The sequence below is a fragment of the Solenopsis invicta genome, chromosome 16, assembly GCF_016802725.1.
Source record: "Solenopsis invicta isolate M01_SB chromosome 16, UNIL_Sinv_3.0, whole genome shotgun sequence".
Taxonomy (NCBI): Eukaryota; Metazoa; Arthropoda; class Insecta; order Hymenoptera; family Formicidae; genus Solenopsis; species Solenopsis invicta.
This window is the reverse complement of record NC_052679.1, coordinates 15,795,385-15,814,415: the sequence shown is the minus strand read 5'-3', so window position 1 is coordinate 15,814,415 and position 19,031 is coordinate 15,795,385. Positions and strand designations below refer to the sequence as shown.

General features: G+C 31.9%; 3 protein-coding genes across 17 annotated transcripts in view; all 3 read right to left on the bottom strand.

The window, feature by feature from the left end:
* LOC105199322 (ABC transporter G family member 23) overlaps positions 1-6,675 on the bottom strand; it is a 61,823-nt gene extending 55,148 nt beyond the window's left edge. Inside the window, exon 1 of the mRNA XM_011166365.3 lies at positions 6,464-6,675. The gene's annotated coding sequence lies outside the window, so the exon portion shown is untranslated. The remainder of the gene's footprint in view (positions 1-6,463) is intronic.
* A 7,857-nt stretch (positions 6,676-14,532) lies between these two features.
* LOC105199321 (copper homeostasis protein cutC homolog) lies at positions 14,533-17,634 on the bottom strand. The gene is made up of 2 exons (XM_011166364.3): positions 16,788-17,634; positions 14,533-16,183 (listed from the first exon to the last, which is right to left on the bottom strand). The coding sequence occupies exon 2, from the start codon at positions 16,181-16,183 to the stop codon at positions 15,449-15,451; it is 735 nt and encodes a 244-aa protein (XP_011164666.1). The 5' UTR covers positions 16,788-17,634; the 3' UTR covers positions 14,533-15,448.
* A 244-nt stretch (positions 17,635-17,878) lies between these two features.
* LOC105199320 overlaps positions 17,879-19,031 on the bottom strand; it is a 75,027-nt gene continuing 73,874 nt past the window's right edge. For all 15 annotated transcript variants that reach the window (XM_011166352.3, XM_011166355.3, XM_026136176.2 and 12 more), the window contains one exon: positions 17,879-18,922. In XM_011166352.3, the coding sequence (XP_011164654.2) occupies positions 18,736-18,922 (187 nt within the window). In that variant the 3' untranslated portion in view covers positions 17,879-18,735. The remainder of the gene's footprint in view (positions 18,923-19,031) is intronic.

Here is a 19,031-nt window from a genome sequence, read left to right as displayed (position 1 = left end):
TTATGGCTGTTACTTAATCCCGCCATTACTATGGAAGACACTTGATCGCTGAAGTTCACTAAAAATTAATACTGTAAAAAGAATTTCATCGCTTCGTTGGAAGAATATAAAAATGACTGATCCCTAGCAATTTCTTGAGTTGAAATATCAAAATATTTTTGGTTACTACTTGAAAAAAGAAGGAATGATATATACAAGTGTAAATATCATATAACTATATAGAAAAAAATCTCTGCGGTTATCAATCATAGTTAATGCAATAAAATAATTTGAATTATGTCAAATAAATTACAATTAAATACAATATAAGTCATAATAATTATTGTTATTATTACAGTGTAACGATAAAATTATGATACAATCGAGATTATTACACACCGTAACAAGTTTATAACTAGCTATATTAGCTTAATTGATTCATTCTTTGCAACATTGATTGCAAATTCACTTTTTGCAACATTGGAATGACATTCTCAGTAGCGACACAAGTAATGATTCTTTCCGCATCATTGGAAAATGATTATTCCAAGTAGCACATGTTGATTTCATATATTTTATAAACGTATATACATACGGTTTTATAATCGTAAAAAATCAGTAAGAAACGTTTTTAAAATTGTAATTTATGAAACGTAATTTTTACGTCTCTATACAGTTTAAAAACATTGTATATTTATATTAATATGAATACGTTTAAAGAAATAAAAATGCCAACATAATTATAAAAATTAAATTTTATAAACATATTTATTTATGAAATAATAAACTATATTTTTAAACTTAAAGATTTTTAAAAAGTACTTAAAAATGCAAAAATAATACGTTTAAATAGTATATAATTTGTTATAATAATGTTATCTGTTATTGTATCTCTATACATATATTATCTATAAATAGTACAATCAATATATTGACTTATTTATGTTCTACCGGCCTTATTATCTGTCAATCGATCCTACCGTCTGACCTGCCAAAACTATTCTATGTAATATTTTAAATACATACATCATATATGCTTTAATACATGTACATATCTGTCATTGTGTAACATGCATGTGCGGTGACGTCTCACGTTTCGTTTAAAAAATACAGATTGTTAGTACCTTTTTCAATATACTGAATATGCGATACAATATTATATTATCGTTCCTCGAAAGAAAGAATTTTATTTATAACATTTTCAGAACATTTTTCTTCATTCGTAAAATCAACGTTCTTATAATCATTTCTCAAACGTATTTCTATTGGAAAAAAAAAAAACATTTCATTTAACGTTTTTCGAATGAACATTTTGACTTATAAGAAACGTTTCTAATACTCGGTTATAAAATATTCCAAGCAAACGTTTATAAAATAACTTTGAAACGTTTGTATGCTGCCTGGGACATTCACATCTGTCTAGCGACTTGAATTTTCGTAGTGATTCATTATCGTATTTATTGTTGGCAGCTGCATCGATATTCACAATCAGTTGTGTCTACGTGCTATTGCACTCTGTGGAATCGCGTTAAGAGCGAGAAAAAAAGAGAAGATTTAGCACATCTGCTTAGTACATCGCTATTAGTGCCCCGAACACGAAAGGAATTTTAAAGTAATGTCTTCGCGTACATAGTCGGTAATATGCTGCTTGTAAATATCTTTAGCCAAAATATCTTTAGCGAATGTTATTGCAAAGGAGGAAAGAAAAATAGAGAGTGGGAAAGAGAAAGAGAGAGAATCGACCGCCTACCATTTGACTAGAGATTTGTAACGTCATAAGAATTTTGTAGGACTTTGCACCACGTTTACCTTGACAAATCGACGTTTCTCTTGAATAGCGGAATCGTGTGTATAATACGCTAAGAAAGATATTACCGCGGCCTCACTTCTGCTTGAAAAATGTCCCAGACTTTTTTGTGAAAGCCGGAAATACCGGTCGTTCTCAAGATAAGAGACTCTCGCGTGAACCTCTGATTTCGGTCAGTCTTTCTTTAAGAAGCAAAGAGTAGTTAGTGACCATCATATATAAGTCGGAGCAGTGTAAAACGTATAGATTGTTGCAAGGCTTTAGCTCAATTTTCTTTTAGAGACATTCCCAGGTTGCATTTACCAAAGATCCGAACATATTGTTTCATTTATCTTTATAATATTTTATATTTATCTTACCTATATTATTTTTTACTTTTATCATATAAGGTGTCTCACGATCACCGTCCAATATTTTAATAGCATATTCTGAAGAAAGAGGATTATTCTAAATAATTTGCTCGAAACATACAATTTGTTAATAATTTTCTCAATATTCTCAAGATTAATAATAATAAAAATGTTACAAAGTCTCATGTTCATTTGATCAAACAGAAAATTTTATGCTCATTTCAAAAAGGTGATATTTGTCTTTATTTCTAAAACCATTTATGAAAATTGCTTAATTATTATTTTCTTCTTTCAAACATATTCTTTCGCAAGTTTTCAAGGTTTAAGATATAAAATTGTATAATTTCAATAAATCAACATTTTAATAAAAATTCAAATCGTTAAAAAAATGGGTCTTCGATTCATAGACGGTTTTTATTATTTAAAACCATTTTAAAGACTGTCGTAAATCAACCACAAAAATTAGCATCTTAAGATATTACATAAAATAAGAATCAATTATGAATACTGGTCTTTACTTCATTTTCTTTAATTTATTATAATTGTACGGTTTTATTCTGTTTAAGACATAATGAAAAGTAAAAAATGTAACAATTAATTAATTGTCAGAATTACTTTTTATGTATGTTAAAAACGTCAAAAGACTTAGTATTTCAATGTAAAATTATTAGACTTAATAACTATAATAATTATTATTATTAATGCTACAAGTATAAATAATCAGTTGTACAGTAAAATCAATATTAACTGTGAAAATTAATAATAGATGATTGATCGATGCGCTCTCTCTTGTGTAACAATTTATTCTTATATTTAACTACAGTTACTTTGATCAATTATAATTGAAAAATTATTGTGGTTTCAACATTTTCGTATTAAGATTTTTTACTTTACCTCTAAAATATACTAGTAAAATATTATACGGCGGTTGTTAAACACCCTGTATAACGCTTGTAGTTTTATTTCATTTTTATTTTATAAATTATCCCATTGTATTATTATTTGATAATTTGTAGAATAATTTCACTTTATGTAAAGAACTTTCCTTAGCTTCGAATGTTCAAAAGTTTGCTTAGCTACTGACATTAACTATAATGATATATTGCTAACTACACATTTTGACGAAGGAATAATGTAGCTATATTTGCCTGTTCGGTATTAATCTTTGCGATTGTTCACGCGCGACGAACGTAGGTACAACTTACTTTCATGAAAGCGAAGTTTTAGGTCAGCGATCAACCACATTCCTAATGAGCATCGTACGCCCGACTAATTAATACACGGTAATGTTCGAAGATGTGTTAAATATTTATAGGCAATTAAGAGGGATCTAATCTCAGAAATGAAATCCTGTTACCGCAAACCGCATGACAGGATGAGTACTCTCTTAGCAAATGGGAACTTAAATCGCGCGAGAGTGTGACAATGCTCGCTCGTAATTTTCGTAAGTATATAGTTTCACTTATTTTTATAATTATTTCGAAATTTCATTGTTATTTAACGCAACTTATTCTAATCGCGATTATTTCTGTTATCGCGTTAATTATATCCGCGATCGAAGATTTTGATATGAATAAAAAAAAGTTCTTTTACGTTTAAATTTTTGAGATGACGCTTCTCGTTGCAGGAGATATTCTTTGAATCACCGACGATTCCTTTCACGATTACGCACGATTCGTACAAACGGGAAGTCCGAGAACAATGATCACACGTGCTACTAGAACGAATGAATTATTCGCGTCACGCGACACGGCATGTAAGAGCGACGTCGAATTAGACAACAAACAGTTAATGCATAGTTATTGAACGAATCGCGCGTGAAAACTGCCGCGGAAAAGTAATTAACGATTTCGTAGCGCGACACTTCAATAAATCATTGATTATTCAATCCAATATTTTTTTTCTCAATTTCAAGAAGTAAGGAAGAGTCGTCGAATGCGTAATCGGTCGTCTAAATTATTTATGTCATGAATATTTTATATTTTTACTTAATATAAACTTTAGTGGCAAAAAAATATGAAATAAATGAGAAATGTGTAATGTAAATGTTAACAGATTACATTTTGTTTTATGCGTGCGATATTAACATAAAACCAATTAATCTAATGTTGACCTTTGATCAATTTATATAGCTGCTAATAAGTTAATCATGCGCAATATTGCATTGAATTAGGTATTTTTATTATAGAATGTTTTACATTTATTGTGTACATACATATATTTGCAATAATTATAAAGATTAAATCTACATTTCCATAAAATCTACTAAATTTATTAAAGCATACTGTCACGTATTTTATTATTTATTAAAAAATTATGTTAATTGTAAGGTCGATAAATGATAATAGTAAAATTAATAAATAGTTAAACAGTTGATTCTTTTTCCAATCAATTATTGTATTAGTAAAATAAATATTTAATATATAAGTAATTAACGGTTCTTTAATTTTTCTTATCTTTAATTATTTTAATTCACAAAGGCGACATGATTTAGGAAACCTACAGATACGATTTAGACGACCGGTTGCTTAAATCACGCCTTTTGCAGCATATTTTGCTAAAGGCTTATAATAAATTAATTTATTATTGTTAATAGGTTAAGCATATGTATAGTAATAGATAGCTGAAATATTACAGAAGCTACATTTTCCATTGTTTATTTTCATGCAAATAAGAGATAACAATAAAGAATAATTTAAATGCTACGCACTCTCGACAACTCATCCTTAATTGTATGTACACGATAGACAAAGATATCTACTTTTTATATACACCACGTCAGTTTTCTGCCGCTTATATGTAAAATATCTATGCTTCGTGTGAAAAGATAGCATCGATTATGATATTCTCGCAATTTGCTGCGCAATCTATTAATATACAATCGCGTATATAAATTAAAACAACGTTGAATAATTAACGTTACGTGAACACGCTTAATGCAGAACTTAATAACTGCATAACAGTTTCAGAAAAATAGATTTCGCAAAAAAATATCTATTTTATCGGTTTCAAGAGTATAATGAAAATTTATAATAAAATTAAATTAAATTAACGAAGAAGAAATTCAAAATTGAAATGTAATTGATATGTAATTTGGTTGTTTAGTAAATGATTAAACGTGGTCGTCGACTCATTAACGAGACTACCCACAGGGCTTATTTCTGCATTACCCAATAGTTATACGTAAGCACATAATCTTCGATGTTGCATCATGTATATAGATAAAATTGTCGAACAAGTATAACATTAAATACTTAATTACACTATCCTTCACATTTTAATACAAATTTTAACAATAATTTTTCGTTGCGTACCTCTCGTACGTGGATGTAAAAATAATTTTAACAGTTATCCGTTTTGTATGTACACTTTTAGATTTTCAACTCTTTTTTTTACAACTTCAGAATATTCCCGATTTGTAGAACTTTTGTTTATTATGCCTACGTCAAAACTGTACTCCGTTCAACAATCTATCCGCGTTCGATGTATTGATTTAAATCGTCGAAAATCATAGACTTCATCCGGTTCTTCGAAAAGATTCGCCATCCCTTGCGCTTCGCGACGTCTTCCCGAGATTAATATCTTTCAGTTAGCAATGAAAGTAGGAAAGTGCGGTGTAATGCATTCGAATTGAGATCAGAACTCTTACTAAAGACAAGCGCGCTCTCAGATGTTCAAAGATATTAATTTCTAGCATATGTTTCCCCGCGAAATCATACCGCGGTGCATGGTATACGGTACACGAGAAATCTCCGTTTTTCTTTTATATGCGTATTACAAAATCGACTGAATAAATGAGAAAAAAAAAAGTTGTCAACGTCGCGTCTCGAGTTTGTAAAATTGACTCAGTGTCTCATTGAACGCATAGCGATGCGTTCCCACCGCGAGTATGCCAATTGACGTTAATTGACGAAATTGAGTACGTAATTGAAACATGTGCATGTGATTTCAAGCGTCGTACAACGTATACACTTTCTCTCGAGTTTGTTTCACGTATTCTCAGTTTTCAATGCAAAATATTTCGTCCCACTTCGATCGCGTCCCAAGTCCATTCGCGTACAATTTTTACCTGTACATTCGGCCGGCGACTACTTCGCTTTATCTCTTTAACATTTACTCCACTGAAGAAAATCAAGCCAATGGCAATTAATTACGACGACGAGAAAGAAAGTTAAGATTCCCTCTCGTATCGAACAGAGCGCGATTTCTACTTTTTTTTTTTTTTTCATAGATATCAAGAGATCCAACTTTTCACACATCGAGGAGCGCGACGTGATCGGAGAGACGCGACTTATCACTATTGTCTCGCGATTGGGAATTGTCGCACCTTTTCGCGGATCGTCGCGGGGATCGATGCGTTTCGCTCTCGTTCCGTGTGCCCTTCTCCGTTTCGTCCGCTCGCGCGGGATCCCTTCGGCGTGTCTCGCGCGTGCACCGTTGTTGGAGGAGCGATTCCCCGTAGCTCAGCACGACCGCGCGGATGTGCAATATGCGACCGATCGGTTTGAACGTGTTTCTCGCACTGACGGAACCGGAGTCCGGTTGGGCAACAGACGTATAGTCGCGCGGGCGCGCGCGATCCCGCTCTAACACACGCTCTCGAGACACGCGTCGGAGAAGAGGTGTATCCACGTATCGCCCTGCCGCTACATTCACCTGACGTGAGAAACCGGCTCTCGGTCGATTTATGTATATACACACGCACACATACGGCGCGGAACGTACGAATATAAGCGTATTGCACATTAATGATCGGACACTCGTTCCAGGGAGTTCGTAAGATGGAAACATATTAATGTTTTATGCTCACGTTAATATTATCGGTGGATGATCGGCCTTGCCGAAGGATATCTAGGAAAGAGTTTTTCGCGAACTCGCCTATTTCAGTATGCGATCGTTATTGACTTCGATGCGCGCGCTTTTATTAAGGATAACGTCGCTGCGAGAGAGTTTAAATGTATCCTCTGGTCTCAAATTCTTTAAATTCTTGATCATCTAAACGTTCGGGCTCTTGCTTTCTCTTTCGTGTGTGAAGTAGGAGGTTCTCGTCGTCATTGGAATCCTGCGTGTGAACTGGCGAGAAAAATTTTCCGTTGAATGCATAATAATAATAAATCGAATGAAGTCGCCATCGATGAATTTGCTTTTACGGCAGTTTTATCGATGGCGGTATATAGTTGCGAAATCTTAAATGTCATTGTAGTACGTCTCTGGATTTTTTTTTTATCTACGCGCGTATCGTCGGTGTCTTTTATTTTTTTAATAAGTCAAGCAAAGCAAGCACATCTTTATTCCGCCTTTATTATCAAACGTTGGAAACAGTCAAGGATGCATGCTAACCTAGATAAATGCATCTCGATCAGCAATTAGATGATTATATAAGCAATTTTTTATTCACATATTAATAATCAGTATTTTAATTATATCACACTGCACGTATTTATACGTGATTTATTCATGATTTCTAGGTAAATTGTATATTTAATAAAACGCAAAGATTTTATGTACTGATCTGGTGCGTAATAACATCGATGACTTTAGTCTATTTAATTTGTATCAGTTTTTTTTTTATTCTTTGCAACAATGTGTGCAACATGTGCGTTCCGAAATTCGCGAATTAATATACTGTAGCAAGAAAGTTCTCGAAAAATTAAATAAAATGTATATTTAGGCATCAGTTATGAGGTCACTAATACTACCGCGCGACTCACGGACATGCGACTGTCTAAATATAATTTCTGGTCTTTAAAATTCTGTACCTCAAAAACTATTTAAAATAAAAATGTATAATCAACTTTACTTAATGCTTTATTTAATTTTTCGTGAATATAGTACTTTCTATTAATTTTCTTGGTTTAGTATTTTAATCCGCGAATTTTGAGACACCCTGTATAAAAAGGGTTAGCCTTTTGCATTATTTAAAATAAGGAATATTAAAACTGCATTTTTATCTCTAATTAAAGAATTGAATGCAAGTTGTTATGCAGTTTGAATGCAAATAATAAGATCTTTATCGTTTTATAAAACTGAAAATCATATTTTTTATCTTTGATATTTTTATCTTACATTACCATACTCGTTATAGAAACACAAGTATTAAATTACTTGAAAGTTATTATTTTAAGCGAAAACGTAAAACTCCTTACGCAAGTCATCATTCAAAAAGTCACCGAAATTCAAGCATTTGGAATTGAAAAATACACGTGTGCTTTAAAAAACAAAATGTGATATAAATTCTTGTACGTCAATATACCTAAGTGATCTAGTAGAAAAACTGGTCGCCCATGGAGCGGCACAAACACATGCACTGTACCCCATAATTTACTCTTATCCGTATATGCTTCGTTTACGAATGTATGTGAAACCTGCTTCTCGATCATGAGCATGTGTACGTGCACTATTCACATTAGCCGCTTTCGTTTAAATCAGTGATATTCACGTACATATATGTATCCAGATATGCGTACATACACTCTAAGTCGCAGAGGTGTGTACGTCATAAACGAAAGTACATAACTGGTACAGCCTACAGACTTACAGACTCGTGGTCCGTGATCTTCCGCGTGAGCGGCCATTTTACACTCATCATCCAAGGACTTCCTAAATAAGTGAGAGACAGAGAGAGAAGATACTATAGATATATTTGAAAAAAGACATAGGGCAAGGTCAATCGTCTCTTCCTTCCTTCGCTTCGTCGAAGTGCCGTTAAACTTGACACACTTTTCGTTCGTGTAGCCACTAAATATACAGTGGGTCCTCGTGTCTGCTTAACAGCAGTGCTTATGTTAATAAGCAGCGGTGCTTATTAAGCGCAATTTTCTAAAATTATTCGAGGGAAAATGAACCGAAATAACGCACGAACGTTGGAACGTACGCGAGGATGTCCTCTCGTACTTTCAGTAAATCCTCCTCGTCGGCAACTTATTATTTATTTTTAGGTGAGTCGCGTGATCTCGCTTATCGATTTGGTTCACGTTGCGCGAACATACGTTTAAGAGCCCGTAACTTCAGCGAAACAGAAATTACATAAACACAATAGATAAATCTTAGTATGTAAAGGAATTCTACTCTGCGATAAGATAATTATAGCGATTATCAAAATTATATTTTAGTATATTTATTGTAAATATATTATCGAGAGGATTTTAACGCTCATAGAGTTTACTTAACATGTTTCTACTTAATCAACATTTTCCTATATTAAATGCAAATTAAATGCAAAATAAAAAACATATGTTATATAAAACGAAAATTTGTCTCAAGTTTTTTCGAACGTTTAATGTTTTTTATAAGAAAAAGATTGCAAAGATAAACTGTGGAATTATTTAATCAGACAACGTAATACAATTTATATTGTTTACTTATGTAATTATTTACATTGCACGACATTCAGGAACAGTCGAGTTGTATAAAGTGTAAAAGAGCCTTACGGTGTTTCGCATCATTGGGAAATGATTGTCATAATATAGTCGTGGGTATCAGCTTTCTTCGTTACCTATCATCGAAATCTCCGCGTGGCGAAATGCTCGCGAAAGCGAGTGTAACGGAATAAATTATAGCGAATAATTTTCTCTTTTTACATTTATTAAATCAAATAAAATACTGTTTTCTTTGCAAATTAAATCTAAGTATACAAGAGAGGAGAGCTTTATTAGCTCACACTAACGTGATTTAATCTATTTACAGCGTAATTTATTTTTTTCATTTGTTACTTTGTATTGTATTTTATTAAAAAAAGAAAATGAAATAAATATTGAATTAAAAGTTTCATATTTTATATTTCCAAATATCTACGCTGGAAGAATTTTAAAAATTCAAAGAAGTACAAAAATGCTTGAAAATGATCTTTTCAGTAATACTAAAGTAACTAATGTAACTTTTGATAGGCGTTCTAATACTTATTGCTCTATTGTCTATCTGTATTAATTTATTAATGCTGAAATCTTTTTATCATATGTAAGACAGTGAATAGTCTGTTTTCAGTGATATACTTATAACTTTCATTGATATATGCACTGTTTTTCAGTGACAATACATTGATTCGGTCAGTGAGAGTACCCTCTTTTTAATAAGAATCACTTAAAAATAGTAAATAGTCGCTCATGACACAGTTATAAGAATAACACAGCAAATTAGTAAAATTTATACCCGTATTCATAGTTCTTCCTTAAGAAATGAGGATTTTTATTGCTATTTGTCTTTGTTTTACATACGGTAAAACAAAGTACGCGAGACAGACAGGAACAAGGAATCCTCGTTTCTCAAGGAAAGATTATAAATACAGATGTTAAAGAACAGATAATGCGAAAAACTACTTAATTCATGTGTGCAGATTATCTCACAGGTGATCTAAAAAATTATTAACATAATAATATGAATTATATATTCCGTTTTGTTACATAATAAATTTATGTATCAACACCAATTATACAAGTGTAATCCTTTCTGAAAAAATCCGTGTTAAATCGATAGTCGCAGTCTCTCGAAGTTTATTGTTGCCGCTTTTCCAAAATGCTCATTGGTTTTCGCGTTGTGCTTACTTCGTGAGCTGCTGTCATCGTGGATATTGCGTTTTGACAGTTATAGTTTTAACTACGTTATAACTGCGCACGCGCGTGTGTGCGTGTGTGCGCGCGCGTGCGTGTGTGCGTGTATGCGCGCGCGTGCGTGTGTGCGTGTGTAATACTAAATATACTAAATTAAAAATGGGAAAAAATGTCCATGTAATCATGTAGATTTATTATAAAAAATATATATTTAGTTAAAATTATAAATATTTTAATAAATTGGTAAATAGATATGGTAATTGGTGCACACAAAAAAAAAAAATTTTTTAATTTTATAAAAAGTGTATAAATTTTTTCACATTTTTTATATTATATAAATTTGTCTCATTTCTTTTATACTTTACCTGTTTATATCATTACTATTATTTTTATTTTATTTCCCTTTTTTAAATTTTAGTCATCATAATCTTCTGTATCGAAGTTTGATACGTGAACTTCCAATTTGTATCTTCCGTCAGTTATTGAACCGCAACCTATCTTTTTATTTAATTTATTATTATATAATGTTACAAAATTTGTTTTGATATAACCTTCTATCACTATAATAATTATTTATTGTTAAAGAAGAATTTTATTTTATATTAAAATGTTAATGTGATGTATGTGATGTATTGTATAATTAATTTCTGTTAGTATTGTCGACTTTCTTTATTTATATAATAAATTGATAAACCTGAGAAACTTACTGACTCTTGTTGTTGTATTCAAAATTTCCGAAAAATTAACTTCTTCCGGTTCTGGCAAATTTAATGTGTTTTCAAATTTATATTTTCCTAAACATGAAATTCGGGTACTTGATGAGATTTGTAATTCATAATTAACATTTCCATTATTAAATTGAGTTGCTTTTGGTGGACGAGAATGTGCACCGTCTAAATAAATAATCTGTTAAAAAATGATCAAAATAATTTATTAATTATGCGACATTTATAATATACGTATGTCGTACATGTATGTATACATACATGTATATATAAAGAGAATAAAGTGCATGATGAAAACACCTACATAATTTGATTTTATGTGAGATTCTACCCGGTCAATTTCGTCATTCCAAGATATAACTTGGACACGGAAGTGTTGCAATCTTTTAGCTCCTAACTCTACATACTTGTATGTAGTTTTATTAGGCCAATATTACATTTATCTTACAAATCTTTCTAATGTATTGAATGGTTATAAAAAGAGGAAAGTCTCAAATTTATAAAAATCTATTATTCTGCAATCAAGCAACAACTTAGAAAATCTGTTCTAGATAAATGTAACAAAACTATAAAGGATAAATAAAACATATTTAATTTCAAATGTATTTTATTATAATTGTTAATATTTTAAACATATGATTGATTCTGAAAAAAGAAAGGATAACAATTGTTATTTTAATCCTGTGAGTTAAAATGGATTATGTAATCTATAAAAACTTCTTTTGAATTGAAAGAATAAGAACTACTTTATTTCAATCCAGATATTTTAATTAAAAATTAAAAATGTTCGTATTATTTTCATTAATTTAATCAAACATTTTTTTAGATTTACAAATATATTTTAAATATATTATTTTAATATATTAAAATATATTTTAAATATATTTTAATATATTTAAATGTGCTAAATTAATATGTTTCAAATACGCTCTGATTTTAAATAGTAAGAAATATGTAGAAAATATTTTCAATTAATTTACAAGTATATATGTAAAAAAGTACGTTTGAATAAAGTAAAATTTTTATTAAGTAAAAAGTCTTATCATATAACCAATTAAAATTAAAATTTTATCTAATACTTCCACAAGCATGCGATGGGTTTCTGCAGCAGTTTTTTTAAGCTTGAAACAAAACTTGATGCAGGTTCTTTGCTTAGAAATTCCCTTCCCTATAGGGAAAACCATGTAAAAAAAAACGCGCCTTATATTCTACCTCGAAGGTGGTGTGGAAACAAATGTATTGCTATTAGTGTTCTGCGGACACTTTGTTGGCCGTATAACGTGAAAACGGTTGTTCGTACATGAAAAATGTATAGAACATTTGTTATAGAGAACAGTTCAATCTACAATTTTTATAATAACCATAATTGACGTACGACTAATAGAAAGCGATATATTCACAAAAAATTAATTTTTGTGACCTTTGACCTCGAATAACTTTTGAAGCTAACACGATATCGATGGGGACTTTTTGCACCTTGTTTATAATGCCTAAATAAAGGTGTGTGCAAAAATTTAGCTAGGTGGCATTTTTTCCAAAGTAAAATCCTAAAATTCCTGGGCTAATAACCTGATGCTGAAGTTCGTCTATATACGCTGGTAAGCTCTGCGCATTTGTATACATAATTATTTCTTCTTTCTTCTGTAGTTGCTATTTTGTATCCTTCCAACCTGCTCTCCTTTTCTCTTTTTGTAACGCCCTTTTAAAAGTAGGACATTCTTGACTGATGGCTTTATGGTCGTCATTTAGATTGTATGTTCTATTTTTGAACATACAATTCACACATTTGCTCTCCGTCGCTGTGCAAACACGCGAGCTATGATTCCCTGCGCATTTGCAGCATGTTTCTTCTCTCGTACAATTTTTAGCAATGTGGAAGTACCCCCAGCATTTAAAACATCTTTAGACACTGATGTGATTAAATACAGGACATTTCTTCCATCCTATATTTAGTTTTGATTTCTTCAATATCAGCTCGTGCGTCTCTTCATCTACTTCCATTATTATTGATCCTTCGTCATTTCCTCTTCTTTGATTGTTACTCTTTTCTTTAATCATTCTCTTCTTTTCTTTAACCATTCACAATTCGCATATTTACTGTATCTATTTTATTCTGCTTCTTAATTGTATTTATAAGTTCATTATCATCTAAGTTCATCTCTTCTAAATTTATGTTAACAATTTTTACTTTTGGTTTCGATTGAGACGACTCGAGCACTTTATAATGCTCTCCCAGCTTAGCTTGTACTGTCTCTTTCAATTTTTTCACCTTTTCTCCAGTTTCACAACCCATAATTACTACTCCTTTGCTACCTTTCTTTAATTTCGTTACTCCCATTGCCATATTTTTTATATCTACCTTCTCTTTTATTACTTTCTCTTTTTTCGAGAGAGAGAGAGAGAGAGAGAGAGAGAGAGAGAGAGAGAGAGAGAGAGAGAGAGGAACTGGATGCACAGCATACATATATTTAAATCTTTAAATTCCGCATTCTTTGAGTGGGCGACATTGAATTGATTGTATCCTTAAGACAGTATTCTTGAGACAATTTTAAGAAAACTGATTCCTGTCGATGACACAATCTAAAGATGGGAGCGGCAGCTATGCGGTAATAATAAATATATCAAGCAGTTTTGGAAATTCTTGTCCGTGAATAATTATCAACACTCGGGAAACAAGGATACCTATAAAAAATAAGAGAACCTATAAAAGATAAGATTTAAATTGTTAATTACTCTGCTCCTCTACTAATTAGGCGATGCTAATTCAATTTATGATGTAAGAATATTATCATGATTAAAATATCGAGAAAAGAATAAAATTGCACTATGAACGTTTTCTTGTGTATATCCAAGCTTTGTGTATATGATGCTAGAAATCGGTTCGAGTTCTGGATGAGAAAAAAAATTACTGAAACTCTATTCGTGAACACAAGCAATTCGGATGAAAATTTCGTAATATAGAAACCTCGTATAGAAAAATGCATCCTGTCCCATTTTTCCATACTAGACTCAATTTATACTGTCAATATTAATTTCTTATAAATAGTAGATGAATGTTGGTTAATGTAACGTTGAACGTCGGAAATTGTAATTTTTACAACCTTTAATAAATAAAAATCATAATATTTGAATATTATTATTTATTATAGTATATATTTTAATATTATAAATTTAGTAGCTAACCTCAGATATTCGAGTATAATGCTATCTAGAGTTATCAAAATACAACCATTTCTATTTGAGAACTTGAATCGGGAAGTTATACAAAGTTAGACATTCGTGGTCGGCTCAGCGCATGATCTATCTTTATGATCGAGACCGACATCAACGAACGACTCAAGGCATCGCCGAATACAAATTGATGAAATTACATGCAATCAAATTTTGCATAATTTCAGCGATGATATTTTAATGTATCGTCAACAAATTTTTTTTAAGATCTTTTTTAAGTATATGTCGATGTTAAAAAAAATTTCCCGCTGTTTACCACCGAATTTTTTTATGGTAACGGATTAAGAACATTTTTTCTACTACTATGACCCTTAATTATTCAGAAGCAGAAGCACACACAGACACACACACACACACACACAATCTTTAGTTATACTTAATTATAACTGTATTACATAAATCAATAATAATAAAAAAATTAAAAAAATTGTTTTTATTAATTTATGTAAAATTTTTTTGAACTTGATTAATTTTTTAATTTTTTTATATTTATTTAAATATAATATACATTCACTATTAAAAGCTTTATAGCGCTCGCGTAGCGCGCGCTTGTTTTGTTCTAGTACATTTAAAGTAGACATACATACATATAACAGTGTACTCTTATACCTACTAATACATAAATATATATAATTCATAGGTAATATTTTTTATAGTTAAATATATTGTAAATATTATCTTATAATATAATCGCTATGGCAAAACAGCAATAAAGGAATAGATATGAACAGTTACACATTTCAATTTCAAGTCTAAAAGTACAAATCCTGGACAGCTCTGATCTAATACCTTCTGATAAAATTATACTTTTCACAAGGTGGTACATTCATTCTTGATAATCTCGACCATTTCCTTCACCAGCTCCTTATCAGTCACGTTAACAAAATCGTCCTCACTGATTCCCATTTTGACTCTATTCGCGCCATTATAGATTACCATTTTCCTTCTCTTCGCTGACGCGTGGAATTCTTTAGCGCCAGATTCCATGATTTTACGAATGTTATTCTTTGTGATACCAGCTCCGGGCATAATCACTAGTTTTCTACTAGTTTCCTTTTCCAACAATGTTTTTATCAGCTCTAGTCCTTCCACAGCAGTATTCCTCTGTCCCGATGTCAGAATTCTCTCGAAACCAAGATCCGCAAGAAGTTCCATCGATTTGATAGGATCAGTCGTCAGGTCGAAGGCGCGACTGAATGTCACGGGCAAGGATTGAGCGGCGGAAATAATCTTCCTACATGCGACTACGTCGATCTCGCAATCGGGCGTTAATGCGCCGAACACGAACCCGTTTACATGATGATCTTTGAGAATTTTTAAATCGTACAGCATGGCCTCGATCTCGTCAGGGTTATAGACGAAATCACCGCAGCGAATGCGGATCATTGCGTAAAGCGGAATCGTCGTGAAGCTTCTTATTTGTTGAATCAAACCCGGACTAGGTGTTAAACCGCCCTCCGAGAGAGCCGAGCAAACCTCTAACCGGCTGGCACCACCTTCCACCGCGTTTCTAGCGGATTCTAAAGAATCGATACAGATCTCCATCTGAAAAGTAAAATGTTTGGTCATCGATTGGTGGCGAATCTCTTCACAGATGCACCGATGCATCTGTAATTTTTATGTTAAACATAATCATGAGTTTTCTTTCTGCCATTTTGATTCATCGGTCTATGTTTAAAAAAAATTAAAGCAAAATTATGAAACAAATCAATTTTTTTGTTTTATGAAAAGTTATTTTTGTAAAAAAAAAAATAGAAAGAAGAGACAAAAGCTCACATAGAGCAAAGTTATAGTGATTAGACGTTAACTAATTATACAATATATTTTACTTTTATTATCTTTATCCGGTAATAATAGAAATAATTTAAACGTTTAAATTATTTTTGTATTATAACATTTTTCTTTAAGTATAGTTTGCACTCGCTAAGTAAAAAGAAATAAAATATTTTAGAAATATATAAAATAGTGTTCATCATCATAAAATATACATCATATGCTGACAAAACAGTAAACGACAAAGTTTATGTAATTTATCGACTGAAGGAAACAAGAATTTATTCTTAAAATAATAATTATTGTATTATATGTTCCATTACTTTTCTACAGCGTAAAAGTTAATTAAAGCGACTAAAAAAAATTAATGGCTTACCTCTTGATTAATTACTCCAATTGACGTGGTTCCAAATAGCTTTGATTACTCTATTATATATCTGTATTCTAGATGTTACATTATTTTTATTTGACAATTTTCTTTTTCAATCGACAAATTTGCGTTGTTATTGACAAAATTGCACACGTATATGTTCGTTTTGGTAGGAATACGCCATGAAGATTTTACGAAAGTCTCTCATCGGTGCCAATGTGTATTATAAAAGCTGTATCAGCAGATAGCAGCAGCACTAATAAGTATGGCTGCCGGCATGCTCGATGCCTCTGTGAATCGAAATGTTACGCGCGAGTCTCGCCATCTATATTAGACTTTCGTGATACACTACGACTACGTAATAATAATGATATCACTGTGACGACGATTACGAACTGTCTGCCATTATCTATTCGCTTAATACAGATATTGCAGCGAATTAAAATCGCAAAACTAAAATATTTTCTGTAGTTAAAATCGGTGAATTTAATAAATCTTATTTCTGAAACCTTGCTCAAAATTATCATATTATATAGAAAAAATTAGTATGAAATAAACAATTCACTGTTTCATACATAAGCTAGAATGTCAAATCTTCTTGAAAAAATTTATATTAACAAAATTTCTTTGCGTTAGTAAATTATATCTAAAATTATAAATTTTTTTTTCAAGAAAGTTGATATTCTTGCTTATATATGAAACAATGAATTGTTAATTCGATAGAAATTTCTTTTTGCATTTGGTGAGCTCAGATTCTCTCTCGAGGGTTTCCATTTCACTTTTTCTTCTACGTGCAGAATTTTTCTGCTTTTCTTATTTAATTAATCAACTGCTTTGAGACTAATATACTGTCTTGGAAATCTTGTTTAATATCATGAAAATCCTAAATTGCAATATGACGAGTTCTGAACTGTTAACACCTGAGAAAGAACTCGAAATGCAGAAAAGATGATTGGAGGACAAAGACAATAATTATCTGGCAAAAGCCTCTGGATGCTAAAATGCTTTCAGTTATTTGCTTTATCAACATATAAGTCATATTTCTTGGTCTATTGCTAACTGATGTAGATTTACATCGCGAAGATTTATATAATAAGTAGATGTATAAAATTCTTATTTATTGAGGGACAGGTTCGGATACAAGATTCACGAAGCGTAATGTAATATTGTATTATACAACATATATAATAAAATAATACCAAGTGCGACGCACGTAAATAATATTAATAATAATTATAATATAATAATAAAATCAATAAAATAATAATAGTAACAAATATCAAGCGAATTTTATAGTAAGCGATGACAATAGGGAATTAAGAAAATAATTTGTAGCACATTGCAGTTATATCGAAATTAATCTCTTCGGCGTTTCATTGATTTTTCCATTATTTTAGTACGCACTTCACTTCAGTGCAATTTGACGGATCGAAGAATTGCGTGCATTTTACTTCCTCAATACAATTTAATTTGTATTTTGCATTCTCGATTTGTCGATGCGAGCAGCGACAAAAACGCGATCCTGTGTGCATCCTTTCGATTCGTTCGTCCGGCGTGCCTGGCAAGATTTCACTTCGAAATGATTTTCGCGTGCAGGAACCGTTTTCCCGGAGCCAGTCTCCGATCATCGCGGTTGCTTCCAATTACCGTTAAATATACAATTACGCGCTCTCACATATTACGCAAGCACAACGTAATAAAAATGTACAATTTATCGTAATCATCATCGCGTTCCGATCACAGGCGGATCTAGCTTACCGCTCACGAGGGAACGTCAAAATCGTAAAAGGTATTACTGGTCCATTCCACGGTGGTCGATAGCCATCCCATATATTTCCAATGTATTTCCGAGAGGGATAATTCCCTTCAAAATCTCCGTCTAGATCCACCCATAAATTCGACTAAAATTCAATAGCGATGTATAGGGAAGGATTGAGGTGGAGGACTTGGATAATCAGAGATCGCCGTTCGAGACCGCGATCGGTGACGGGCTCGTGGAGTTGCTGGAGTTCGTCGAGGCCCATTTATTCTTGTGCGGGTCGACGCCGAAGCCCTCGTCGTAATTTCCCCGTGTGATAAAGAGTTGCTTGAAGTGCGGGATACAGTACAGCTTGCCGTTATTCAGAGTGAAGGAGTCCATCCTGCGCGAAACACATTACAATAATTTCATAATAATTGCACTTAACATCCTCGATTTCGTCAAGCGAAGAATAAAGGCTCGAAAGAGGAGTAAAAATACGAACGATGAAT